At 47.5% G+C, this 26976-nt stretch overlaps 1 protein-coding gene and 1 pseudogene across 14 annotated transcripts in view; one reads left to right on the plus strand and one right to left on the minus strand.

Moving 5' to 3' along the window:
* Positions 1-5263: 5263 nt before the first annotated feature.
* ATP6V1B1 (ATPase H+ transporting V1 subunit B1) overlaps positions 5264-26976 on the minus strand; it is a 29540-nt gene continuing 7827 nt past the window's right edge. For 3 of the 14 annotated variants that reach the window (XM_074011578.1, XM_005575640.5, XM_074011576.1), the window contains 12 exons: positions 12586-12684; positions 12300-12393; positions 11634-11711; positions 10648-10787; positions 9707-9808; positions 9042-9139; positions 7781-7904; positions 7370-7520; positions 7029-7111; positions 6152-6256; positions 5830-5959; positions 5264-5732 (listed from right to left, as the gene is read on the minus strand). In XM_074011578.1, coding sequence (XP_073867679.1) covers positions 5569-5732; positions 5830-5959; positions 6152-6256; positions 7029-7111; positions 7370-7520; positions 7781-7904; positions 9042-9139; positions 9707-9808; positions 10648-10787; positions 11634-11711; positions 12300-12306 — 1182 coding nt within the window. In that variant the 5' untranslated portion in view covers positions 12307-12393; positions 12586-12684 and the 3' untranslated portion in view covers positions 5264-5568. Of the gene's footprint in view, positions 5733-5829; positions 5960-6151; positions 6257-6621; positions 6674-7028; positions 7112-7369; positions 7521-7780; positions 7994-9041; positions 9140-9706; positions 9809-10647; positions 10788-11633; positions 11712-12299; positions 12394-12585; positions 12685-23293; positions 23396-26544; positions 26632-26976 lie in introns of those variants that run through there. The other 11 variants (XR_010580418.2, XR_012422222.1, XM_074011579.1 and 8 more) reach the window with 9 other exon arrangements.
* On the plus strand, positions 14984-15820 carry LOC102139260 (elongin-C pseudogene; annotated as a pseudogene).

The following is a 26976-nucleotide window of genomic DNA, read 5'->3' on the forward strand; positions in this document are numbered from 1 at the left end:
ATCACAAGAAAAAAAATTTACAGACCAATATCTCTTGTGAATATAGATGCAAAAATCCTCCATAAAACTCTAGCAAATCATATCCAGTAACATATTAAAAAAGATTGTGCACCATGATGAAGAAAATTTATCCCAAGAATATAGGTTTGGTTTGATATCTGAAAATCAATATAATGCACTATATCAAGGGAATAAAGGATAAAAAACCATGAGCATCTCAATAGCCACAAAAAGAGCATTTGACAAAATTCTACATCTCTTATTACAAAACAATCAACAAACTTGGAATAGATTGAACTTCCTCAACTTGGTAAAGGAAATCTATGAAAATCCACAGTTAACATCATACTTAATGGTGAACAGCTGAATGATTTCCCTTTAAGATCAGGAACAAGACAATGGTGTCCACTCTTACCACCTCTATTCAATACTGTGCTACAAACAAAACTTATTCCCTGAAAATTATAAAACTTAGTTGAAAGAAATTAAAGAAGACTGGAATAAATAGAAAGATATTCCATGTCCATGGATCAAAAGATTTAATATTGCTAAGATGGCAATACTCCCCAAATCAATCTACAGATTTAATGCAGTCCTCCTTGTAATTCAGGCTGGCTTCCTTTTAGAAAATGACAGGTTGATCCTAAAATTCATGTGGAAATTCAAGGGATCCAGAATAGCCAAAACCATCTTGGAAAAGTGGGAGCACATCCACTTCCCAATCAAAACTTATTACAAATCTACAGTAACTAAGAAGGTGTAGTAATAGCATAATAGTAGACATATAGATCAATGGAATAAATTTGGAGTCCAGAAATAACCTGTCACATTAATCGTCAACTGATTTTTGCTAAGACAATTCAATGGGAGAAAGAATAGTCTCTCCAAAACATGGGACACTGGAACATCCATATGCAAAAGAATGAAATTGGAACCCTGGCTCACATCATATAAAATATTACAATGGATGAAATACTTAAATATAACAGTTAAAACTGTAAAACTCGGCCGGGCGCGGTGGCTCACTCCTGTAATCCCAGCACTTTGGGAGGCTGAGGCGGGCGGATCACGAGATCAGGTGATCGAGACCATCCTGGCTAACAAGGTGAAACCCTGTCTCTACTAAAAATACAAAAAATTAGCCAGGCATGGTGGTGGGTGCCTGTAGTCCCAGCTGCTGGGGAGGCTGAGGCAGGAGAATGGTGTGAACCTGGGAGGCGGAGCTTGCAGTGAGCAGAGATCGAGCCACTGCACTCCAGCCTGGGTGACAGAGCAAGACTTCATCTCAAAAAAACAAAACAAAACAAAACAAAAAACCTGTAAAACTCGGCTGGGTGCGGTGGCTCACACCTGTAATCCAGCACTGTGGGAGGCCGAGGAGGGAGGATCACTTGAGGTCAGGAGTTTGAGACCAGCCTGGCCAACATGGCAAAACCCAGTGTCTACTAAAAGTGCAAAAATTAGCCCGGTGTGGTGGTGCTTGCCTGTAGTCCCAGCTACTCGGGTAGCTGAGACAGGAGAATCACTTGAACCCGGGAGCAGTGAGCTGAGATCGTGCCACTGCACTCCAGCCTGGGTGACAGAGTGAGACTCCATCTCAAAACAAAAACAAAAACAAAAAACTATAAAACTCTTAGAAGAAAACATAGGTGTAAATCATTGTGACTTTGGATTAGGCAATAGGTTCTTAGATACGACATCAAAAGAAAAACAAGACATCATCAACATTAAATTTTTTTTTTTTTTTTTTGCTTTAAAAGACATCATCAAGAAAGTGAGCAGACAACACACATACAGAATGAGAGAAAATATTTGCAAATCATTGGTAAAGGACTAGAACTGGTATGTCAAATATATGAACAAATCTTACAACTCAATAATAGAATGACAACCCAATTTTAAAATGGGCAAAGGATGTGAATAGATATTTCTCCCAAGAAGATATACAAATGATCAATAATCATTCATTGTTAGGAAAATGAAAATCAAAACCACAATGAGATACCACTTTGTACCCACTAATATGGCTGTAAGAAAAGGACAGATACTAAGGGTTACTGAGGATGTGGACAAATTGGAACCCTCATCCACTGCTGGGGGAAATGGAAAATGGTGCACCCACTTTGGAAAGCAGCTGGTGGTTCTTCAAAACGTTAAACTGAGTTACCATCCGACCCAGCGATTCCACTGCTAGTTGTCTACCTAAGAGAAATGAAAACATGTCCTCATAACAACTTCCACAGGAATGTTCATAGTAGCATTATGCATAATAGCAAAAAAGTGAAAACATCTCACATGTCCATAAACTGCTGGATAAACAGAAGGTGGTATATCCATTCTGTGAAATGTTATTTGGCAATAAAAAGAAATGAAGTACTGATGCATGCATGGATGAACCCTGAAAATATTTTGCTAAGAAGCCAGTCACAAAAGACCACATATTGTATGTTTCCATTTATATGACATAAAACAGACAAATCCATAGAGAGAAAATTGGTTAGTAGTTGCCTGGGGCTGAGGAGTGAATGGATTGTGGGGAGGTGTTGAGAGGTGAAAGCTAAGGGTGTAAGGTTTCTTTTTGTGGTAATGACGACGTTCTAAAATTGTTTGTAGCCATGGATGCACAGCTCTGTGACTATACCAAAAACTTAACTCTTACAATTATAAATTGTATAGTATGGGAATTATATTTCAATAAAGCTGTTATTAAATAAAAACAACTCTTTGCCCAGTGGACACTCAAACCTTTCCCCAAGATGGCTGTAAACTATCTTGGGATGGGAATGGGGAGGGCCTCCTTTGGTGCTAGCTCTTGATCCAATAATTCTGACGTCATCTACAAAACGTTTACCTAGAAATGAAACTCAGCTCTTTGCTGAAGTTCTATCCTTCCAAACCACCCTTCTTTCCCTTCCTAGGTAGCATTCATGAATTCACTGTAGATGGGGCAGGGGAGACAGAGGGATTGATATTACAGAAAAGTTGGCAGCTTTGAAAGTAACTTGAGGCAGCCTGATTTATAGAATACTCTTCATCCATTTCTTAACTGGGGATCTTCAGTCTTCTGCACTCATGCCCCCCATGTCCTTCAGGGCCTCTGCCTAGCAACTCTCCTCCCTTCCTGTCTGGAGCAAACCAAATTCTACCTAGCATCTCTCAGCCAGAGCTGTTTAGAGTTACGCACATCTTTTGTGGCCTCCTGAGCTCACGTTCCACATGAAATTTATTAAGATATATGTGTGTTTGTTTGTTATTGAGACAGGGGGCCACCCTGTCTCTCTCTGCCGCCCAGGCTGGAGTGCAGTGGCGCCATCACGGCTCACTGTGGCCTTGACCTCCCAGACTCAAGTAATCCTCCCGCCTCAGCCTCCTGGGTAGCTGGGACTACAAGTGTGTGCCATCAGGCCTAGGTGATTTTTAAAAATTATTTTTCTAGGCACAGGGATCTCACTATGATGCCCAGGCTGGTCTTGAACTCCTGGGCTCAAGCAATCCTGTCTTAGCCTCCCAAAGTGCTGGGATTACAGGCTTGAACTATCACACCCAGCCTATCAAGCTCTTTCTTTCTTTCTTTCTTTCTTTCTTTCTTTCTTTCTTTCTTTTTCTTTCTTTCTTTCTTTCTCCTTCCTTCCTTCCTTCCTTCCTTCCTTCCTTCCTTCCTTCCTTCCTTCCTTCCTTCCTTCCTTCCTTCCTTCCTTCCTTCCTTCTTTCTTTCTTTCTTTCTTTCTTTCTTTCTTTCTTTCTTTCTTTCTTTCTTTCTTTCTTTCTTTCTTTCTTTCTTTCTTTCTTCTTTCTTTCTGTCCTTTTTCTTTCTTTTGAGATGGAGTCTCACTCTTATTGCCCAGGCTGGAGTGCAATGGCACGATCTTGGCACACCACAACCTCTGCCTCCCGGTTTCAAGCGATTCTCCTGCCTCAGCCTCCCGTGCAGCTGGGATTACAGGCATGTGCCACCACACCCGGCTCCTTTTTTTTTTTTTTTATTTTATTTTTTTATTTTTAGTAGAGACGCGGTTTCTCTATGTTGGTCAGGCTGGTCTTGAACTCCCGACCTCAGGTGATCCACCCACCTTGGCCTCCCAAAGTGCTGGGATTACATGTGTGAGCCACCGCTCCCAGCCCAAGCTATTTCTTAAGGAAGATAATTATCTCCCTAAGAAAAATTTTATTGTCAACTGTTAAGACATTAATGTAGCTTTTAAAATTTTTATTTATTTATTTATTTGAGATGGAGTCTCACTCTGTTGCCCAGGCTGGAGTGCAGTGGCGTGATCTCGGCTCGCTGCAACCTCTGCCCCCTCCCACCCCGGGTTCAAGTGATTCTCCTGCCTCAGCCTCCCTAGTAGCTGGGATTACAGGCATGCGATAATATCACACCCAACTAATGTTTTTTCGTATTAGTAGAGACGGGGGTTTCGCCATGTTGGCCACGCTGGTCTCGAACTCCTGACCTCAAGTGACCCCCGCCTTGGCCTCCCAAAGTGCTTGGATTACAGGCATGAGTCTCGCTATGTTGCCCAGGCTGGAGTGCAGTGGCTATTCCCAGGCACGATTCCGCTATTGATCAGCACTGGAGTTATGACCTGTTTGGTTTCAGACCTGGACTTGTTCACCTCTCCTTAGGGAACCTGCTGGCCCCCGTCTCCAGGAGGTCACCATATTGATGCCGAACTTAGTGTGGACACCACATCAGCATAGCTCACGACAGACCAGAACTCCTGAGCTCAAGCGATCCTCCCGTCTCAGCCTCCAGAGTAGCTGGGACAACATCCTCAGGCTCCGTGCTGGGCTTTTTTAATTTTAATTTTAATTTTTATTTTTTAGAGGGAGAATAGTTTAATGAACTCCTTGTACTCATCACCCCAGCCCCCAGCTTCAACAATTATCTTTTCCTTTCATTTTTTTTTTTTTTTTTTTGAGACGGAGTCTTGCTCTGTTGCCCAGGCTGGACTGCAGTGGCCGGATCTCAGCTCACTGCAAGCTCCGCCTCCCGGGTTTACGCCATTCTCCTGCCTCAGCCTCCCGAGCAGCTGGGACTACAGGCGCCCGCCACCTCGCCCGGCTAGATTTTTGTATTTTTTAGTAGAGACGGGGTTTCACCGTGTTAGCCAGGATGGTCTCGATCTCCTGACCTCGTGATCCGCCCGTCTCGGCCTCCCAAAGTGCTGGGATTACAGGCTTGAGCCACCGCGCCCGGCCTTTTCCTTTCATTTTTATCTTTCTTTTGCCAATCTTGTTTTCGACGAAGATAAATTCATCTCAGTTACTTTTTATTTTTATTTTGTGGGCTTTTAACATAAAAATACAGATACTCCCGTCAGAGCAAGGCATCGCAACCTTCTGTTCTTCCGCAGCGCCGGGAATCGAGGGGGAGGCATGGAGCGCGGGAAAGCAACCGAGAGAGGCAAAGGGATGGAGCGCGCGGCCCCCCCCCTGCCAACCTCGGAGCCAGCGGAGAGCGGAGGGCGGAGGGCGGCGCAGAAGCCGCTGGTTGGGGTGGCGAGGGAGGGGAGACCCGGGACCGAGGGCAGGGTCCCTGCCGGTGTTGGGGCGCCACCGCGCGCGGGGTTAGAGCGCAGTGTCGGGCGCGAGGTCCTGCAGCGCCCCCTCGCGGGAGTAGAACTCGTCGATCACGGCCTGCGGAATGCGCTTCAGCATCTCCTTGGGGAAGATGCGCAGCAGCTTCCAGCCCAGGTCTAGCGACTCGAACACCGAGCGGTTCTCGTAGGGGCCTAGGGACAGAGCGGGATTCCCGGGAGTGGTAGAAATGTGTGTGGGGCGGGAGGAGGGTGAAGAGTTTACTGGCTCCACGCCAGCGACGCGCCTTACCCTGGTTGATGAAGTTCTTCTCAAACTTCTGCAGGAATTCCAGGTAGAGCAGGTCCTCAGAGGTGAGCGCCTCCTCCCCAACCACTGCCTTCATGGCCTGCACGTCCTTCCCGATGGCATAGCAGGCGTACTGCGGGAGGGGCAAGGCGTCGGTGTCCGCTGCGAGCTTACCACGGGAGTCCAGTAGCCCCCAACCTGGCTCTGCTGGGACCCCGTTCGGAAAGGAATTTTGACAGGAGAAAAGCTCGTCCTTCAGATGGGGCTCAGACCTTCAGCTTCTGAAACTAGAGGACTCACCAGCCCCGGACCCTCTCCTCCTTACCAGCTGGTTGGAGACATCTCCATGGTCCTTTCTTGTCATGCCCTCCCCAATGGCTGACTTCATCAGCCGCGACAGGGAAGGCAGCACGTTGATGGGGGGGTAGATCTGAGGGAGAAGAAAAAGGAAGTGGTGGAGAGCAGGACTCAAGCTTTGCTCCCCCTGTCCCCAAATTGTTCTCAGGAGAAGCTCCTCATTTATTCTACATTCCGAGGGGTCAACAGGCACACCCACCCTCTCTTATCTCCCACAAAGTCTAGGGCTTGGGCATGCAGCTGTCATATGTGGCCCTAGACAGAACAGTGGAGGGAGTAGATGACATGGCATTAGTTAATAAAAGGCTCAGTATTTCAAAACTTTTGATAATGTGGACAAAAACCTCTTTGAAGCTTAATGGTTAATAGCTGAAAAAAACAAAAACAAAAACCTGCCAAGCAAAGAGAAAAACGTCATAGGGGTCGCCTTTAACCTACACACAGGACAGATGTGTGTCAGCCGTTGTTTTCTCTCCACCAAAGCAAATAACTGGAAAGGGAAGGGAAATAGTATTTACTATCTGCCAGATGCTGTCTATATGCCAACTTATTTTTATCCTCCACAATGCGTCTGGATGATATATTTGATTATTCTCATTTTATGGATGAGGAAACCTAGGATCCAAGAGATGAAATTATCTTCTCAAGATCCCAGAGCCAGGTAAGCCAGATTCTGCTCAGGCCTGTCTTCTGTCTGTGAACCATGCAATCTTCCATGTGGCTGTCTCCTGTTTGGGGTTCGCTTTGACTGGCCCCTCCTAATTCATGCCCGGGGGCAGTGGAACATCTGTTCCTCAGTGTTTCTCTGGGCTGAGAGCAGGAAGTGGGCAGGGACAGGGCAGTACCTGTCTGTTGTGAAGCTGTCTGTCCACGTAGATCTGTCCCTCGGTGATGAAGCCCGTCAAGTCTGGGATGGGGTGGGTGATATCTACAAGAAAACGCAGTGGTCTCAGTGTGGGTGGGGCCCAGGTCTCCAACCACTCAGGGCCACCTGGGTTCTGTTTCCCTCATGGGAGTGATAGCGGTGTGTGGGGGACATGGATGGTGGAGGAAAGGGCTGTGTCTATCTCAATGGAGGAAAAGCGGTGGTGCACATCTGTGCAAAGCAATGTGGGCTTTTTAAGTGTGTGGCCAGAAAAGGGAGGGCAGGGGAGCTCTGGAGGGTAGTGGGCTGTGAGGAGGCTACCGTCATTGGGCATGGTGAGGATGGGGATCTGCGTGATGGATCCGCCCCGACCCTCCACGCGGCCTGCCCGCTCGTAGATGGTGGCCAGGTCTGTGTACATATATCCAGGAAAGCCTCGGCGCCCAGGCACCTCCTCTCTAGCAGCAGAGACCTGCAATATCCATGGGCATTGAGGTAAGAAAGGGAGTGAGAGGCTGAAGCTAGGAAGGGTGGGTGGGAGTTCAGTGACCCTGTGAGAAATGGAGTGGGGGGCAGGGGAGGAATGGCCAGGCTGAGACCAAGCCCTGGAACTCATGGGAGTGGGGCAGGCTTGGGTGGGCCAGCTCCCCTCTGTTTGCAGGGTGACCCTCTGGGGTGTCAGGCTTAGGGAGGGATAGGGAGGAACCTGACACCCCTTGCTAGCCAGCTCACCTCCCGCAAGGCCTCTGCGTAAGAGCTCATGTCCGTCAGTATGACCAGCACATGCTTCTCACACTGGTAGGCAAGGAATTCAGCAGTGGTCAGCGCCAGGCGTGGGGTGATGATCCGCTCGATCCTGGAGGTGTGGCCAGGTGTTGAGAGAGCCTGGAGCCTGGGCTAATGCTCCACATAGCCCGGGGGTTGAGTGCAAGGTGAACTGGGAAGCTGGTGTTGTGCATGGTGGCAGAGGAATGGATAAGATGAGCCCTTGGCCCCATCCCCTAGGCCAGGACCACGGTTCCCGGGAGTAGGCAGACTCCAACACACACCTCGCCTACTGTCCGAGGTAGGAAAGGGGACAGAGGCTGAGGCCAGGAGGCAAGTTGGGTGGGAAAAGCCAGGCAGGGCCAGGACTTTGTCTGGTGACGAAGAGAGTGGCTTTTGTCCCCTGCGGGCTGAAGGGGAAGGACTCTGGCATATCACCCTGTAGATGAGTTGGGGGCACCTGCTTTACCTCTGTCTTACCCTAGGGCACCCACACTTGGGTCAGCTGGAGCACTCTCACCCCACATTCTCTGGATGGTTTCGTCCCTCTCACTGCTCCTCTCAATGTCCCTTTCAGTGCTCCAAGCACACCTAATGTCCCTGTCTCTATGCTTGCCAGCCCTACAAACCCTTCCCACGTGGAGCGCTCCTGAACACCGTACCTTGGCTTCAGACACTCTCAGTTCCCAGCTTTGAGGCTGTGGCTCTTCCCCTTGGGGATGTCACCAACACCTCCAGGATTCTATTATCTGCTTTCTGGAGTACCCTCCAGAAACACCCGGGACAGTTTATTAGAATTGTTTTATCCACCTGGCTGCCACATTTAAACTCCCATTTTCTACACTTTTAAAATAGCAGTTTTTCTAAACAAATGTTTAGGGAAATGATCTCCTTGGGGTGACTTTGTGGATGTGACACGGAGATAAGGAGCCCTGAGTTGGGATGGTGGCTGGACATGGGTTGTGGGAAGAGCAGAGGGCACAGGCAGCAGGCAGAGTCATGGTCTGGCTCCCTCTGTCTGCGGGTTTTTCCTAGCCCTTCCTAGGAGGCTAGCCTTTCCTAGCCCTTCCCAGGCCTCAGTTTCCCCATCTACACAATGAGGGTTGTTCTCCCAGCTATGGCCTGTGGCTGTAGTTCTGGGATGCCCTGGAGCCCCGGCACTCTAGGTCTTGGAAGGGGACAGGGTCTGCCCACCTGAGGGCAGTTTGGGCCTCAGGGGAGAGCTCACGTGGGGTCGTTGGCCAAGTTCAGGAAGAGGCAGACGTTCCCCATGGTTCCATTCTGCTCAAAGTCAGACTTGAAGAATCTGGCTGTCTCCATGTTCACCTGGATACACAGCAGGGTCGGCTGGAGGTAGGGCCCTGTGGCCTGAGGGCAAGGCCCGGCCCCTCCCAGCTGTCCTCAGGAAAGCCTGTGGACTGACCAGCTACCATTCGCTAGGCACCATGGCCATGGGGTGGTGACCCTGGGGCTGGAAAGGGCAGGCTCTGGGTTTGCTGCCCCAGTCCTCACAGGGCCTCGTCAGATGCCCCTGAAGAAGCTGAGACTTCTTTAAGTCCAGCTCTGCTCAGTGCCATCCCTGCCCCTCCTGTCACCAGCTGCTGCTCTGCCCACCTCCCTGGGCTCCCAGGCCTCCCCTTCCTGAAGCTATCTTTTCTCCCCAAATCCCCTGGCTTCCCCTCCTTCAGGCCACCCAGGGCCCATCTTACCACTGTGATTGCCTTTGGGACACCCTGAGGGCCACATGGCCCTGGTCACTGCTCCCATCCTCACCCCTCCTGGCTGGCCGGGACACTGATGGCTTCCCCATCAGATCAGGTCATGCCAGGGGCTGAGGGAGACAGGCTGCCTGCTCCCAGCCTCCAGAACGTGCCAGTCTGCTAAGTCCCTCACCCCCATGGCTGCAAAGACGATGGCGAAGTTGTCGTCGTGGTAATCCAGCACAGCCTTGGACTTCTTCACCAGCCCCGCCTGGCGGCAGATCTGAGCGGCAATCTAGGGCAGAGTGGATTGGGTGGGAGTACGTCACAGTCGGAGCCGACGCCCACCCCACTGAGCACCACTGGCTCATGGCCTTTGGTGGGAGGGATCCAAGCCCAGAGAGGTGAAGGGGCTGCCCCAGGTCTACAGTCTTTCTTGGGGTGGAGGGTGGGGGCTATTGTGCAGCTGCTAGTGGGCTGGGGGTGCCTGATACGAGAGGCAGGACAGAGTAACAGTCCCAAAGAGCAGCTGCCTCCGTACGGGTCTGGGCACCTTGGCATAGGGCAGGGCCATACCCTTCCACAGCCTGCTGGGGGGCTATCTGGGCACAGAGTTGCCCTGGGCCTGCAGTATGTGGGCCTCCAAGACACCATGCCCAGAGTCAGGAAGGAAGGGTCACAGTAGGGTGGGGGCACTTATGCCCTCTGATCACTCAGGCCATTTTGAGTGGTCAGGGTGCTGGGTGTCTGGAGGAACATCTCGAGACCTTGTCACACCAGCTGCTCAGAGAGGAAGCGGCTGTTCACTGTGGTGGTTGAGAGAAGCAGGAACGGGTAGTAAAGATGAGTGCAGGGACAGTGGTGGGGCTGTGAGCTCCCCTGAGCAGGACTTTCTACCCTGGGAGCTCCCCATGGGCTCCCTCGCTTGGGGCAGCCTGAAGATTGGACCTGGAGGAAATCTTGTACAGTCCTGAGTCCCTGAGCTGCCTGGGGACAGCTGCCAGTCTTGATACTGGCGACCCCAGCCCCGACAGCCCCTGCCTGCTTGGCACAGGAGCCATCCTCACTGGCCCAGCAGCCCAGCCACTGCTCTGTCCCTCCCCCAGCCGTGCCTGCTGGCCATGCAGGCCTCACCTCATTGTGGGGGAGCCCGGCTGCTGAGAAGATGGGGATCTTCTGGCCACGGGCAATGCTGTTCATGACGTCAATGGGAGAAATGCCCGTCTGAATCATCTCTTCCGGGTAGATGCGGGAGTGCGGGTTGATGGGCTGGCCTGGGAGAGGACGATCACAGAGCCACGCTCAGGGGTTCAAACCCTTCCCTGACCTCCTCAACGCTGACCCCAGACTCCAGAGCAGCGCTGTTTGACGGGCCTTCTGGCGATGATAGAAACGCGCTCTGGCCGTGCTGCCTGATGTAGCCCTAGATACAAATGGCTACAGAGCACATGACATGTGGCTCTGAAATGGGACTTTCTTTCTATTTGAATTAGTTCAAATTTAAATAGCCACAGGCCCAGTGCTACCTTGGACAGCGCTGCCCTCGTGCTTTGGAAGTGGCAGGCAGGAGGAAACTCAGGCTGAGGCTCTAGGGCCCAAGGGGGCAGAGCCCTCATCACCACCTCCAGGTACTAGTGCAGGGTTCAGAGGGCCTGCGGGTGACTCAACCTCCTGTCTGAGCAGATGAGTCTTCTGTGCTTGGCCACTGACTTTCTGTGTGGCCTAGGGCAAGCCATGGGTCCCCACAGGCCTCCAGCATGTCCTCAGTAAACAGATGGGATAGGGTTTGAGGCCTGGGGAAGGTGCCCACTTGAATGGATGAGAGCTGGCAGAGCACCGCAGCCCACTCTCAGGATTGTGGACAGGAAGCCAAAGGCAGGGGCATGATGGCCTTGGGGCAGGCGTGGAGCACTGCCCAACGATGATGGCATTTTACAGAGGATGGACATGGAGTGCTGATGGCAGTGTTGGGGTTCAGTGGAAGATTTGGGGATAGAGACGCACGCCTTTGCTGCTCTCCCATCACATCTGATCTGCTCGTGAGTCTGGGCAGAACTTCCAAGAGTGGGGAAGGTGTTAGGGCTTGGTCCTGAAGCCATCCAGTGCCTCCAGTCACTCACCGTTGATATCCAGAAAGTCCTCCGCCATGACCACTGGCCCCTTGTCAATGGGCTTGCCGGAGCCATTGAACACCCGACCTGAGTGTGGGCGAGGAGTGTTGGAGGGTGCTCAGGCTAGCCCTGTGTCCCTCACTGCTGCCTACCCTCCACACCACCACCAGCTCCCTCCCACTCCCCAAAGGAGTGTCCCGTGTCCCCCTCCCCTGCAGCCCACAGGTAGCCCTGTGACTAGCTACAGTGACTGTTGCTGTGAGAGTCTTCCTTCCTCTCCTGGAAACCTTTACAGGCAAGGCCTTGGCCCAGGACAATGACTCTAATGGGGGATTCCAGGACTAGAGAGAGGAGAGGGCCAGGCCGGGTCTTGGGAGAGAATTAGGGGATATTCAAGGTTTAGCAGTCCCTTTCAGCCTGGCTCCAAATAGGTGGCTACCTACTGTGTCTCTAGTCTATTGAACCCACCTTCCTCATTTATTGAACACCTGTATGTCAGACCCTGCGCTGGGGTCAGGAATCAGAGAGAAGACACACCCCAGACCTCAAAGAGCCCACCAGGGAGACAGGCATATAAACAGGGAGCGACAGTGTAGTGTGCTGAGGGCTTGGTCAGAGAAGCTGGGCTGGGAGGGCAGAGGAGCACCTCCATCCCTTCTCCTTCCTGTCCCTCACCCAGCATGTCCTCTGACACTGGAGTCCGTAGGATGTCCCCTGTAAATTCGCAAGTGGTCTTCCTGGCATCGATCCCTGATGTCCCTTCAAACACCTGTGGGAACAAGAGGGAGTTTCTCCACTAAGGGGCCTGCTGGAGGGAACAGGGCTACCCATTCTGGACATGTTTTGTACTCTCAGGGAAATAGACCATTTCCTCCTGCCTTCAGAGTTTGTAAGATAGTGTGGGAACTTTATGGGTTAATTCATTGATTTAACTAGCCAATGTCCCATTGACCCCACTCACCTGAACAATCGCCTTGGTGCCAGCCACCTCAAGCACCTGCCCGCTCCTCTGAGTCCCATCTGGGAGGGTGAAGTGGACGATCTCCGCATACTGGGCAAACTGGCAGGAGGGGAGAGCAGCCATGTGAGACAGTGAGACCAGAGGCAAAGTCCCTTCTCCTCAAAGACTTCTCCGGCCACCCCTGACCCAGTCCCAAGCAGTTCTCTCCCCTCTTGTGCCCAGACACTTGTGGAAATGAACTCGAGGGGCTGGAAAGTGAAAGTCTGAATTCTGTTTGGGAGGCAGTTGCACCCACTTCGGAGTTGCAAGACCAGGTTAGAATTGAAACTCTGAAGCTTAGTAGCTGCCTGACCTTGTGGAAGTTACTTTACAATTTCAGTAACTCATTAAATACGTAAGTCATAAGTAATGAGCTTTAGTTTCCTCATCTTTAAAATGAGGATAATAATACTAGTACTTCCCACAGCTGCTATAGGGAAGAAATGAGATAATATATGCAGATCCATTAGCATGGTGCCTGGCACTTTGTAAAAGCTCAATAAAGATGTAGTAATGATGCCGGGCGCAGTGGCTCAAGCCTGTAATCCCAGCACTTTGGGAGGCCGAGACGGGTGGATCACGAGGTCAGGAGATCGAGACCATCCTGGCTAACACGGTGAAACCCCGTCTCTACTAAAAAATACAAAAAACTAGCCGGGCGAGATGGCGGGTGCCTGTAGTCCCAGCTACTCGGGAGGCTGAGGCAGGAGAATGGCGTAAACCCGGGAGGCGGAGCTTGCAGTAAGCTGAGATCTGGTCACTGCACTCCAACCTAGGCGACAGAGTGAGACTCCATCTCAAAAAAAAAAAAAAAAAAAAAAAAAAAGATGTAGTAATGATTGGGCTGCCTCGGGTTCTGGACAGCGTATCTGTTTCTGCCCCTGTGGACTAGGGGTCAACACACTGGCAAAGTGCTTGCCTCTGCTGAGGCACCAGGAGAAAGACTCTCTGCTCGCAGGCGTCTTTCAGTACCAGTGGCATGGGACTAGAATTGACTTATGTAGTCCTTCCAGGGATCAGGAATTTTAAAAATCAGGCTAATATTCAGAATATATACAGAACTCTTAGGCTGGGTGTGGTGGCTCATGTCTGTAATCCCAGCACTTTGGGAGGCTGAGGCGGGCAGATCACTTGAGGTCAGGGGTTTGAGACCAGCCTGGGCAACATGGTGAAACCCCGTCTCTACTGAAAAAAGAAAAAAAAAATATATATATATATATATATACGCATATATTGCCAGCTGTGGTGGTGCACACCTTTGGTCCCAGCTACTCGGAAGGATGAGGCTGGAGAATCGCTTGAACCCAGGAGGCAGAGGTTGCAGTGAGCTGGCATCGCACCACTGCACTTCAGCCTGGGTGATACAGTGAGACTCCATCCAAAAAAAAAAAAAAAGAACTTTTAAAATGCAATAATCAAAAGGATTTGATCAAAGGATTTGAAAAAACATTTCTCGGCCGGGCGCGGTGGCTCAAGCCTGTAATCCCAGCACTTTGGGAGGCCGAGACGGGTGGATCACGAGGTCAGGAGATGGAGACCATCCTGGCTAACGCGGTGAAACCCCGTCTGTACTAAAAAATACAAAAAACTAGCCGGGCGATGTGGCGGACGCCTGTAGTCCCAGCTACTCGGGAGGCTGAGGCAGGAGAATGGCGTGAACCTGGGAGGCGGAGCTTGCAGTGAGCTGAGATCCGGCCACTGCACTCCAACCTGGGCGACAGAGCGAGACTCCGTCTCAAAAAAAAAAAAACAAACAAACAAACAAAAAAAACATTTCTCCAAAGACAACATACAAATGGCCAATAGCCACAAGATAAAATACTCAACATCAGTAGTTATTAGGGAAATGAAAATCAAAACCACAATGAGATAGATGTCACTTCACACACCCTAGGATGGCTATAATAAAAAAGATATGCAAGGTGAGGTGGTTCATGCCTGTAATCCCAGCACTTTGGGAGGCTGAGGCACATGGATCATATGAGGAGTTTGAGATCAGCTTGGGGAACATGGTGAAACTCTTGTCTCTACAAAAATACAAAAATTAGCCAGGCATGGTGGCAGGCATCTGTAGTCCCAGCTCCTTGGGAGGCTGAAGCAGGAGAATCCCTTGAGCTGGGGGTGGGCAGAGGTTGCAGTGAGCTAAGATCACACAACTGTACTCCAGCCTGGGCAACAGAGCAAGACTCCGTCTCAATACAATACAATACAATACAATACAATACAATACAATACAATAAAAAGATAGATAATAACAAGTGTTGTTGAGGATGTGAAGAAATTTGAATGCTCGTACAGTGCTGGGAGGAATAGAAAACAGTGCAGCCACTTTGGAAAGCAGTCTGGCAATATTCATAATAGCCAAAAGTGAAAATAACTCAATGTCCATCAACTGATGAATGGATAAACAAAATATGGTGTATTCATACAGTAGAATATTATTCAGCATTAAAAAGGAAGAGACTGCCCTGGAACCCATGGGGGCAGGCAGCCAGCTCAAGGGGCGGCCCTGGAATGGGGCTATGGTGGTACATGTGGACCCAGCTATGGTGGCTGCGGGGCTAGTGAAAAACTTCTCAAGATCCTTGGGAAGCAAAGGAGGATTTCATAAGAAAAAAATGGATGGAGGGGAGAAAACCCATGGTGGCTGCGAAGGCCCTGATGCCATGTATGTCAAATCGATATCATCTGATGGTCATGAATGTACTGTAAAAAGAGAACATACATCAGCACCAGGCACTATAAAATCTATGTTGAGTGGCCCAGATCAGTTTGCTGAGAACAAAACAAATGAGGTCAATTTTAGAGAGATCCGTTCACATGTGCTATGAAAAGTATGTTTGTATTTTGCAAACAAGTTTCACTAAACTACCAGCTCCGCCAAGATTCCCGAATTCCCGATAGCACCCGTAATTGTGTTAGAACTGCTGCTGGCTGCCACCTTCCTAGACTGTTAAAAAAAAAAAAATTATAATCAACTGTTAACTCTTTTCAGTAGTTAATACCCAAGCTTCAGTTAGCAATTTTTTCATACATAGTGTGTTGCCTGTATGCAGTTGAATTATATAAAGTTCATTGCAAAGCAGATTTGTTTTTTGCATAGCAATCAGAGTTGAAATTTGTTTGTTACATCAACAAATTAAGGACATTTTCACAAACTGAGAAATAAATATGCCAATTCATAAAAAAAAAAGAAGTACTGATAGATGCCGCAACATGAATGAACCTTGAAAATATTATGCTAAGTGAAAAAAGCCAGGCACAACAGGCCACATATTACACAGTTCTGTTAATAGAAAATGTCCAGAAAAGGCAACTCCATAAAGACAGAAAGTAGATTAGCTCAGGGCTGGGAGAGGGAGGACTGGAGTGAGAACTAATGGACATGGGGTTTCTTTTTGAGGTGATGACAATGCTTTGGAATTTGATCATGATGATGTTTGCATAACTCTGTGAGTATACTAAAAGCCACTGAATTCACAGTACGCAAATTATATTTCAATTTTTGTAACACATCAGGGTCCCAGATAGTCAGGTGGCTGAGACAGGAGGATCACTTGAGCCCAGGAGGTCAAAGTTGCAATGAGCCATGATTATGCCACTGCATGATCATGTCCCACTTCAGCCTAGGTGACAGAGTGAGACCCTGTCTCAGAAAACCAAACCAAACCAATCCAAACCAACAAACCATCAGGCTGTCCCTCCAGGATCACAGGCAGCACATGGGCAGGTAGAGCTTTGTCCCGGGGAATCCCTAAGCTCTGCTGTCTGTGCCTGCTCTGGGAGACACCCAGTCCCAGTCTTTACCCACAGCGAAAGGAGACCACAGACGTGGCCAGGGAAGCTGGGCTAGCAGAACACACCATCCCCATTGACACTCATCATCAGCTGTCATAAGCACCAAGAGATCTAAGCCCTGTACCTGCACCTTCTTCCTGGAAAAAGTCCTGGAGCAAACGCATTGCATCCCCTAGGCTCCCTCACCTCACTTCCCAGGTGGCTGATTTACTCCAGGGAGTAAGCTATAATCTTAATCCAACTAAAATTAATGGTTCCAGGCACAGTGGCTCACGCCTATAATCCCAGCACTTTGGGAGGCTGAGGTGAGAGGATTACTTGAACGTAGAAGGTTGAGATCAGCCCGGGCAACACAGTGAGACTCATCTCTACAAAAAACCAAACCAAACCAAACAAAAACCCAAAACAACAAACAAACAATTGATGGTAAAAAGATAACACTTTCCTCCCAAATTCCTAATATTCTGGGAAATTAAAGCACTCTTCTGAATTACCTTTTGTCATTAGAGGCAATCAAGACTGAAATAACAGATTATCTGGAAAAGAATGAGGAGGTCATCATTTTGTGCCACGACCTATGAAAGATATAAAGCTGTACCATGTTCTCTGACCATAAAAGTAAGTTAGAAATCAATAACGACAGAAAAAAAAAAAAGTCAGAAAAACCTCTTACATTTGGAAGAAAAGCATTCTAAGTATAGAAGCATTTATATCAGAATTAGAAAACATTTAGCTCCCGTAATAGTGAAAAACTGTATATCAACATATGTGTGAAGCATTTAAAGCTTTAAATGATTATATTAGATAAGAAAAATAGTTGAAGAAGCTAAAAGTATGCAATGTGAGAAGTCAGAAAAAAGAACAGCATTAAAACTCCAAAGAAAGTAGAGGAAATAAGAGTAGAAATTATTAAAACAGAAAACAAATATATAATAGAGAAGACCAACAAAGCCAACTGGTTTTTTGAAAAGCTGACTAAAACAGACAAATTGCTGGCAACACAGATTAAGAAATAAGAAAGGCATCAATAAATAATTGTTGGAATAAAAAAAGTCACAACTAGATAAACTGATAATATTTAAAAGATAATGAAAGGAACTATGAACAATTTTATGCAACACATTTGAGAAATTAGATGAAATGGATAAACATAACTCAAACCAAAGCCAACTGAAAATGAAATTGAAAGCCAGAATAATCCTGAAATCTTGAAGATATTAAATAAGCAAAGAAAACACCAGTCCCAGATAGTTTTAGCAGTGAGTTCTAACAGTCAAGGAATAAACACTTTGAAACTTAAGCTCTTCAAAGCTGGGAAGAGAAGGTACCGTATTTAACTCATTTTATGAGGCAATTATAGCCTTGATACCAAAATAAAATAATTATGGGAAACTGGTAGGCAATCTCACTCATGAACATGGATGCACAAATCCTAACAAAATATTAACAAATCCAATCTAGCAATGCATAAAAAAGACCAAGTTGTAAGCCAAAATAGTAAAGAAAAGAAATAAAGATAAACATATACACACAAATAGAAATTTTAAAAGACCAAGTTGGGATTATTTTAGGAATGTTAGTCTGGTCTAGTATGAGAATATCTATTCATATAATTCACCTTATTAACAAATTAAAAGATTAAAAACTATGAACATCTAAAAACATTTTGAAAAAAGTTTTTTTAAAAAAACCCATCCAGCCGGGCGCGGTGGCTCACACCTGTAATCTCAGCACTTTGGGAGGCCGAGGCGGGCGGATCACAAGGTCAGGAGATGGAGACCATCCTGGCTAACACGGTGAAACCCCGTCTCTACTAAAAATACAAAAAAATTAGCCGGGCGCGGTGGCGGGCGCCTGTAGTCCCAGCTACTCAGAAGGCTGAGGCAGGAGAATGGCATGATCCCGGGAGGCGGAGCTTGCAGTGAGCCGAGATCGCACCACTGCACTCCAGCCAGGGGGACAGAGCGAGACTCCGTCTCAAAAAAAAAAAAAAACCAAAAAAAAAAACCAACCCATCCATGATTAAAACCAAAACCAAAAAGAACAAAAGTACTCTTTGAAAACAGGAAATAAAAGGAAAATTTCTTAACCCCAAAAAGAATATCCTCAAAAAACCCTAAATAGGCTGGGTGCATTGGCTCATGCCTGCAATCCCAGCAGTTTGGGAGACTGAGGTGGGCGAATCATTTGAGGTCAGGAGTTTGAGACCAGCCTGGCCAACGTGGTGAAACCTCATCTCTACTAAAAATACAAAATTAGTCAGGTGTGGTAGCGCATGCCTGTAATCCCAGCTATTGGGAAAGCTTAGGCAGGAGAATCGCTTGAACCTGGGAGGCGGAGGTTGCAGTGAGCTGAGATCGCACCACTGCACTGGGTGACACAGCAAGACCCTGTCTCGACAAAAAACAAACAAACCCTACAGAAAATATGATATTCAATGATATGATGCATAAAGCATTCCCTTTAAAATTAGGAGCAAAGCGAGAATCTCTGCTATTTTCATTCTATTCAGCCTTGTACTGGAGGAACTAGTTAAACTAATAAAATAAAATGAGTAACAATTAGAAGGAAACAACTACCAAATAGAAAGCCCCCCTAACTCCCAAATACATTAAAGATAGTACCAAAAGGAAAACTATAGATCAATTTCTCTTATTAACATAGATGCAGAAATAAATTATTAGTCTAATCAAGCAGTGTATTAAATAAACATGTATGACCAAGTAGGATTTAATCCAAGAATGCAAGACTAGAGCAATCAACATTACGGAATTTGTCAACATTTGATAACAAAAATTATAATAATAGAGAGTTCGTCAACATAGATTAAAAACAAATCCTACAAGATTATGTAAATAGAAGCCGAAAGGCTTTTAATAAAATTCAGCATCTGTTTCGCTTGTTTGTTGGTTTTGAGACAGAATCTTACTCTGTCCCCCAGGGTGGAGTGCAATGGTGAGATCTCGGCTCACTGCAACCTCTGCCTCCCGGGTTCAAGCAATTCTCCTTCCTCAGCCTCTCAGGTAGCTAGGATTACAGGCGCACACCACCACGCCTGGCTGATTTTTTGTATTTTCGGTAGAGACGGGGTTTCACCATCTTGGCCAGGCTGGTCTCGAACTCCTGACCTCAGGTGATCTGCCAGCCTTGGTCTCCAAAGTGCTGGGATTATAGGGGTGAGCTACTGTGCCTGGCCAAGCATCTGTTTCTAATACAATTCTATATAAAACAGGAATGGAAAGCAACTACTTGAACACTAAACTATTGACCAAAACCAACATCAGCATCCTTGTACATGGTAAAATGTGAAAGTTACTTTTATTTCCAATAAAAATCAGTAACAGACACAGATACCTATATCACAATTGTTACCTAACATTGTTTTGGAAGTTTTTGTTTATACAGTAAGACCAGAAAAAGAAAGGAGAAAATTAAACATAAACAGAAAATGTCCTTTTTTTTTTTTTTTCTTTGAAACAGAGTTTCGCTGTTGTTGCCCAGGCTGGAGTACAATGGCGCGATCTCGGCTCGCTGCAACCCCTCTGCCTCCTGGGTTCAAATGATTCTCCTACCTCAGCCTCCTGAGTAGCTGGGATTACAGGCATGCGCCACCATGCCCAGCAATTTTTTTGTATTTTTAGTAGAGATGGGGTTTCTCCATGTTGGTCAGGCTGGTCTCGAACCCCTAACCACAGGTGATCTGCCTGCCTCAGCCTCCTAAAGTGCTGGGATTACAGGCGTGAGCCATCACAACTGGCCGAATGTTCTACTTTTTTAAAGATGGTGGTGGGAGGTGACTGTATTCTTCAAAATGTCAAACAAAGGCTGTGGGAAAATGTTCCAGATGATAGGAAGCTAGACAGACATGACAAATGCAATACCTGACCTTAGACTAGATCCTATACTGGAGTGAAGAAAAAAAATGCTATATTCCAATTTATCAGCTTACCTGGGAATTGGAATATGGATGGTAGATTAAAGTATTGTATCAGTATAAATTTCAGAAGTTGATAGCTCTACTGTGGGTATATAAAAGAATATCTTAATTCTTAGGAAATACACACTGAAGTACTTGAGCTTAACATACCCTCAAAAGATTCAGGAAGTCCAGGTGTGGTGGCTCATGCCTGTAATTCCTGCACTCTGGGAGGCTGAGGCGGGTGAATCACCTGAGGTCAGAAGCTCAAGACCAGTCTGGTCAAAATGGTGAAACCCTGTTTCTACTAAAAATACAAAACTTAGCCGGGCGTGGTAGAGGGCACCTGTAATCTCAGCTACTCGGGAGGCTGAGGCAGGAGAATCGCTTGAACGGCCGGTGGAGGTTGCAGTGAGCCAAGATTTTGCCACTGTACTCCAGCCTTGGCAACAAGAGTGAAACTCTGTGTCAAAAAAAAAAAAAAAAAAAAAAGTGTCAGGAAAAAATGATGCACACACAGCCACACATGGAGAGCAAATGATAGAGCAAGTGAGATAGTATGTTAACAGTTGGTGACATGGATGTTCCTACTACTATTTTTATTTTTGAAAATTTTTATAAAATTGAAATTGTCTCAAAATAAAAAGTAAAGTAAAAGTATGCTGATGGAAAAAGAGACATAATTCCCTTTATTTGCAGATTATATTATACTTTAGAAAAACTCAAGAGGCTCTGGTTTAGAAAAAAGTTTTAGAATGAATAAGATAATTTGGCTGTTTATAAGACAAATATATAAAAATCATCCCCCCCCTTTTTTTTCTATTTTAGTAGTAACCAGTTAGAAGAAGCAATGGAGAAGACTATCCCATCCGCAATAGGGCCAAAACTCATAAAATAGCTATAAATAAACAAGAAAGATACAAGAAAAAAATATTATGGAATAACATTAAACAAGTCCTAAACAATGAAGAACATTATTGTCTTCCAAGACAGAATGACTTACTAGCATAAAAACATGAATCCTGCCGGGCGCGGTGGCTCACGCCTGTAATCCCAGCACTTTGGGAGGCCGAGACGGGCGGATCACGAGGTCAGGAGATCGAGACCATCCTGGCTAACACGGTGAAACCCCGTCTCTACTAAAAAATACAAAAAAACCAGCCGGGAGAGGTGGCGGGCGCCTATAGTCCCAGCTACTCGGGAGGCTGAGGCAGGAGAATGGCGTGAACCTGGGGGGCGGAGCTTGCAGTGAGCTGAGATCCAGCCACTGCACTCCAGCCTGGGCGACAGAGCAAGACTCCGTCTCAAAAAAAAAAAAAAAAAAACCATGAATCCTTTTAAAAAGTATATAAATGTAATCCAACCCTAATGGATTATCGTTTATTTTAAAATTTAATAAAATGATTTTGAAGTTCACATAAATGTCTGAGAATAGCCAAAGTAGTTATGAAAAAGATCAGAGATAGAGGACTTGCCTTATCAGCACAGTGCTGGTGATTATCATCATCATTACTATCGTTTTATCACCTCCTGGCCACAAACTAGTGACCTTAAGGGCTTGGGGGGAGGAGCGAAGGGCCCAGTTCCCCAGCAAGGTGTGACCAGGGTAGGGGCCACTACGCCAGGAACCCCTGCTGGTCGAACTTGAGACTAGGTTTGCAGCTCTGACAGTCACACGGAAGGAAGCTCTAGCTTAGGTCCCTCCTTGTCCTGTGAAGAGGATGCCAGGAAGGTGACCTGTGGTTCCCCAAACCACCCCTCAGCCTTGCGGAGTGGGGGCCTTAGCAGGAGGCCGGCCCAGGAGGAAGGCTCCGAGGTGGGAGGAGGTGCTAAATCCCCGGCGTCTTGGGTTCTCAACCACAAGAGGGAGCCCAGGAGCACGGACAGCGAGTGCCTGGGAAACGCTTGGAACACACGTCCCGGCTCGTCTCCCACTCTGATAACCTGTGTTTCGATACCAAACGGGCCTTGCCTCATTGTTTATTACCTCCCTGGAGGTGACGGAGGGCTGTTTTTAACCTCAGGGGAAAAGTTGCTGTACAGAGCACAGGCCAGAGTGTGCCCCAAAGAAATCAGGCGGAGTGATTAAAAGTGATCATTTTCTGTAATCCCAGCTACTCGGGAGGCTGAGGCAGGAAAATCGCTTGAACCCGGGAGGCGAAGGTTGCAGTGAGCCGAGGTCGTGCCACAGCACTCCAGCCTGGCGACAGAGCAAGACTCCGTCTCAATAAATAGATAAATAAATAAATAGTGATGATTTTCATGTGGGCTTATGTGGGTGAGGGAGGAAGGGAGGGTGGAGAGGAGAGGGGTGTGTTCTGTGTCCCTGAAGGATAAAATCAGAGAAAATGAACTTTAAATAGCAAAAATTATGGTCAGATCTGGGGAAGGGCCATCAGGTTTTCACACCCAGGCATGGAGGGTGTAGTGTCTGGAAACTTCAGGAAGAGCCCCAGGCTCTAAGTGTGTGCTGGCTCTTCGTCGTTGTTATTGTTGGTGGTGGCATCTCATGACCAGTTAGGGCAGTGGGTGCCAGGGAGAATTCCATTGGGGGATAGCGAGTCCAGGAGCTTGTATCTTAAGGGGCCCTATTTCCCAACCACATACTGAGCAGGCCTGATCCCATCGACTCTCACTGTGGGTTACTAAGAGGGCTGCAGGAAGAGGGCATGATGCAGTGCAATGGAACCCTGTGCTGGAGATTCACCTGAGCTCTCAACCAGCAAGTGGCCAGGCACCGGGGAGCTGCTGCGTACACACAGAGGACTGAAAGTTCTTAGTAAGCCTGTCGGGATTTGTGCACAGGAATGCTGCCTCTAAGGTCCCTCCTGCTTACAATGGCCAGGGCAGTGCGGGAGCTCCTCTTTGGAAATTGTCTTCAGAGCTGATGCAGACTCTTTTGAAAGCAGCCACAGACATTGGGGGTCGAGTCTGGTGGTTAAGGTGAGTACTTACTCCAATTCTCAAACAGGGAGCAATTTGAATCACAGAATACAGGAGTCAGAAAATTCTCTAGAACAGAGGTTCTCCGTGTGGTCCCCATACCAGCAGCATCACCTAGGAATTTGATAGAAATGTACATTCTTGGGCCTCCTACGCCAGACATGCTGCATCAGAGCTCTAGGGTGGGGCCCAGCAATCTGCCCGTTAACAAGCCCCCTGCACCCCCGATATTCTGATGCTTGTTCAACTTCTGCAAATCAGTTAGCCTTTTCTGGGTCACAAACATCTGGAAAATCAGATGAAACTGTAGAAACTCCTCCCAGAAAAATGCACAGGCACATTCATGCATACGTTCAGAGGTTTGCACACAATTTCAAGGGCCTAATTCCCTAAACTAAGAACCTCTGATCTACACAAAATTCTTCTCTCAAATGTTCTTACATTTGAGGACGGAAGCAGGAAGAGTAATTGCCTGTGTGATTCAATGTGGGCAGAAGGTGGCGCTGTAGAAACGCTGTAGCATTTGCTAAATCCTGGAAGAGGGAAAAGGGTAGGGGCAGAGGAGAGGAATGCGGAGAGGTGCCTCCACCACCCAATTATTTTCTCTGCCAAAGCTACAGATGCAAACGATAGTCACAGAACCACAGATCTGGGGACCTAGTTCTGGTTTCCTAGGTCGGCCTCATTTTACAGTGGAGAAGGTGAACACCTGTATAGGTTCCGACTCCATGCCACCCTGGGTCCCATGGGGAATGGCAGGTGTGGTGGAGAGTGTGGTGGAGGTGGAGAGGGGCAGGAGGTGGCACCAACTGTTTAATCAGGCTTATTAGCATTTCTGCATTCCAGGCAGAAATACTGCTGGCTATTCTCAAGGGAGAATAATGCTACATTTGTCTGATGTGACCCTCACAATAACCCTATTATTATTTAATAGATGAGGAAACTGGGACTTGCAATCCTAGATCGATGGTTCTCTAAGCATCAGTTCATCTGGAAGGCTTGTGAGGACAGACTTCTGGGCCCTGCCCCCAGAGTTTCTGATTCTGCCGGTCTGAGGTGGAGCCCAAGAATTTGTATTTCTGACAAGTTCCTGGGTGGTACTGATGCTGTTGATCTGGGGTTGGCAGGTAGCTAGTAGAAAAGAGTGGGATGGAGCTGGGATTAAAATCCAAACCCAGTGTGCTACACTTAACTACTCAGCCACACTTCCTCCTGGGGCGTCCCTTACACTGGGGGGTCAAATGGTAATGTCCCTATGAACTCAGAATCTGTTTGCTAGCAACGAATGGGTCTGATTTCTTTAATATTGCTGGCTCAGGTTTTGACAGGTCCATAGCTAGTCATGCTAACATTTATTCATTCATTTATCTCATTAATGTACTCACCTTTCCTTTGAGCAAACATACTGAGCACCTACTATAGCCTACGTGTTCAGTAAAAATGCTGTGTTGGGCTTCTGGAGCTAAAGACGAACAAAACACAGTTCATGGTCAATAGCAGGGCACGGTGTGTGTGGGGAAGGGCAGGGAGGAGATATGTGGCCAGATCTTGACCAAATGCCTCAATGGATGCCACTAATAAAACCACAAAAAGTAGAAAAGAGGGAGAGGCATCCAGGAGAAGGTGACCTCTCAACCCTGGGGATGAGTCAGAGGGAGGGAACAGGGGGAAGGGTAGGATAGGAGGCAGAGGGAAAAATCTGTGCACAAAATTACAGCTAGCCAGGAGCAATAAGTTCTAGTGTTCTATACCACAATAGGATGACTGTCCATGACTGTAGTTAACAAATATATATACATATGTCTTCAAATAGCCAGAAAGCGGATACTAATATTCCCAACACAAAGAAAGAATGCTGGAGATGATGGATATGCTAATTGCCCTGACCTGATTACTATGCATTATATAAATCAAAACATCACTGTGTACCCCAGGAATATGTACAATTATTGTGTGTCTATAATAAAATACCCAGACACAAGCCTGCAATCTTTGTCGTTCCTTTCCACATACTCTGTCCTCTTGTCCAACTAATTGTGAGAAGAGTTCTTTGCCTGGAACCTGTCTCAGAGTCTACAGAGAGAACTCAGGGGTTCTGTGATCTTGGATGGGAAAGTTATATTTTTACATTCATTAATGTTTACAGAAATTTAGTGTTTCCTCTAGTTCTGAATGTAAGCAACAAACCACAGTAGAATTAGCAGTTCCACAGGACCTGTGACTTTGTCACCAGCAGAAATCACAGATATTTTCATACCAGTTACAGTTGTTGCAGAGATCTCAAAATCCTATTTGTGCTCATCACTACTTTAAAATTATAGCAGTGAAACTGGTGGCGAGATCTCGTTATTTAATTTGTTAATAAACATACATTACTGATCACATTTTTAAAAAATGATATGCAAGTGCCCAGAGATCTCAAATGGCAGCCCCATGCAGACACTATTTCAGGTGTTAGTTTTTACACAGGGAAGGGAGAGTGATGAGCGTGAGCGGAAAGGCTTGCAGCCACCTTCATAGAAAAGACCTGTAAGTGGCCGGGCGCGGTGGCTCACACCTGTAATCCCAGCACTTTGGGAGGCTGAGGCGGATCACAAGGTCAGGAGATAGAGACCATCCTGGCTAACACGGTGAAACCCCGTCTCTACTAAAAATCTAAAAAATTAGCTGGGCGTGGTGGTGGGCGCCTGTAGTCCCAGCTACTGGGGAGGCTGAGGCAGGAGAATGGCGTGAACCCGGGAGGCGAAGCTTGCAGTAAGCCGAGATTGCGCCACTGCACTCCAGCCTGGGCGACAGAGTGAGACTCTGTCTCACAAAAAAAAAAAAAAAAAAAAAAAAGAAAAAGAAAAGAAAAGACCTGTAAGCTGAGGGCACTGGGGAGCCTTAGGCGAATTTGATGCAAGGATCAGGTCTGAAAGGCTGGAGGATGGAAAGAGGATAGGAGGGTGCCAGGCTGGGAGCCCAAGGCCATTGCCATAAAAAGGTAGCAGTGGGGTGGGAGGGAGCTACAGACATGGGTGCTGGCAGGTGTGGGGGCTGGGACAAGAGGGTTCAAAGGGGCACTGAGACTTCCAGTTTGCTCAGCTAGGTCGTGGGGTGGGAGGCTGAGGGATTGGGGCTGGTTGGTGGAGGAAGGATAAGAGAGTGATCTTGTACCTTTGCAGGGCTCTTTATGGCTCAAGAATTCCCAACCCCAGGACTCAAGATACTGTGAGTGTCTGCCAGTTTCCCAGGGGCTACAAAATAGCCCACAGCCCACTTACCTTTGGTGGGGCCACTTCACTTCCCACCCATGTTGCTGAGACTGAGATATTCCAAAGGCCTTTGGAAGTCATCAAGATCCCTAGAAATTTTAGTTGGCATTGACTCGCCACCTCCTCCTCTTTCCCCTTAAAAGAAGATCCTGTGAGAGCTGCGGGTGGGGAGAGTCTAGCCCTCGAGGAGGTTAGGTGCAACCGTGCTACGGTCCAGCCTTCCTCTGAGGTTAGGTACGCCCATGCCACTGATGGGGAAACGGAGGCAGGACAACTCGTTAGGGGTAGAAGCAAGTTTCCCAAGGCCCAGGGCTGGGCCTCCATGGGTTTTTATGGTTTTTACTGAAAAGGCAGGGAGGAGAAAGCTTGGATGGCTGCGGATACAGCTAGGGTAGGAGAGTGGGAGTGGGTGCCTGGACGGAGAGAATAGAGCAGGCCCTG

This window comes from Macaca fascicularis, chromosome 13 (genome assembly GCF_037993035.2).
Source record: "Macaca fascicularis isolate 582-1 chromosome 13, T2T-MFA8v1.1".
Taxonomy (NCBI): Eukaryota; Metazoa; Chordata; class Mammalia; order Primates; family Cercopithecidae; genus Macaca; species Macaca fascicularis.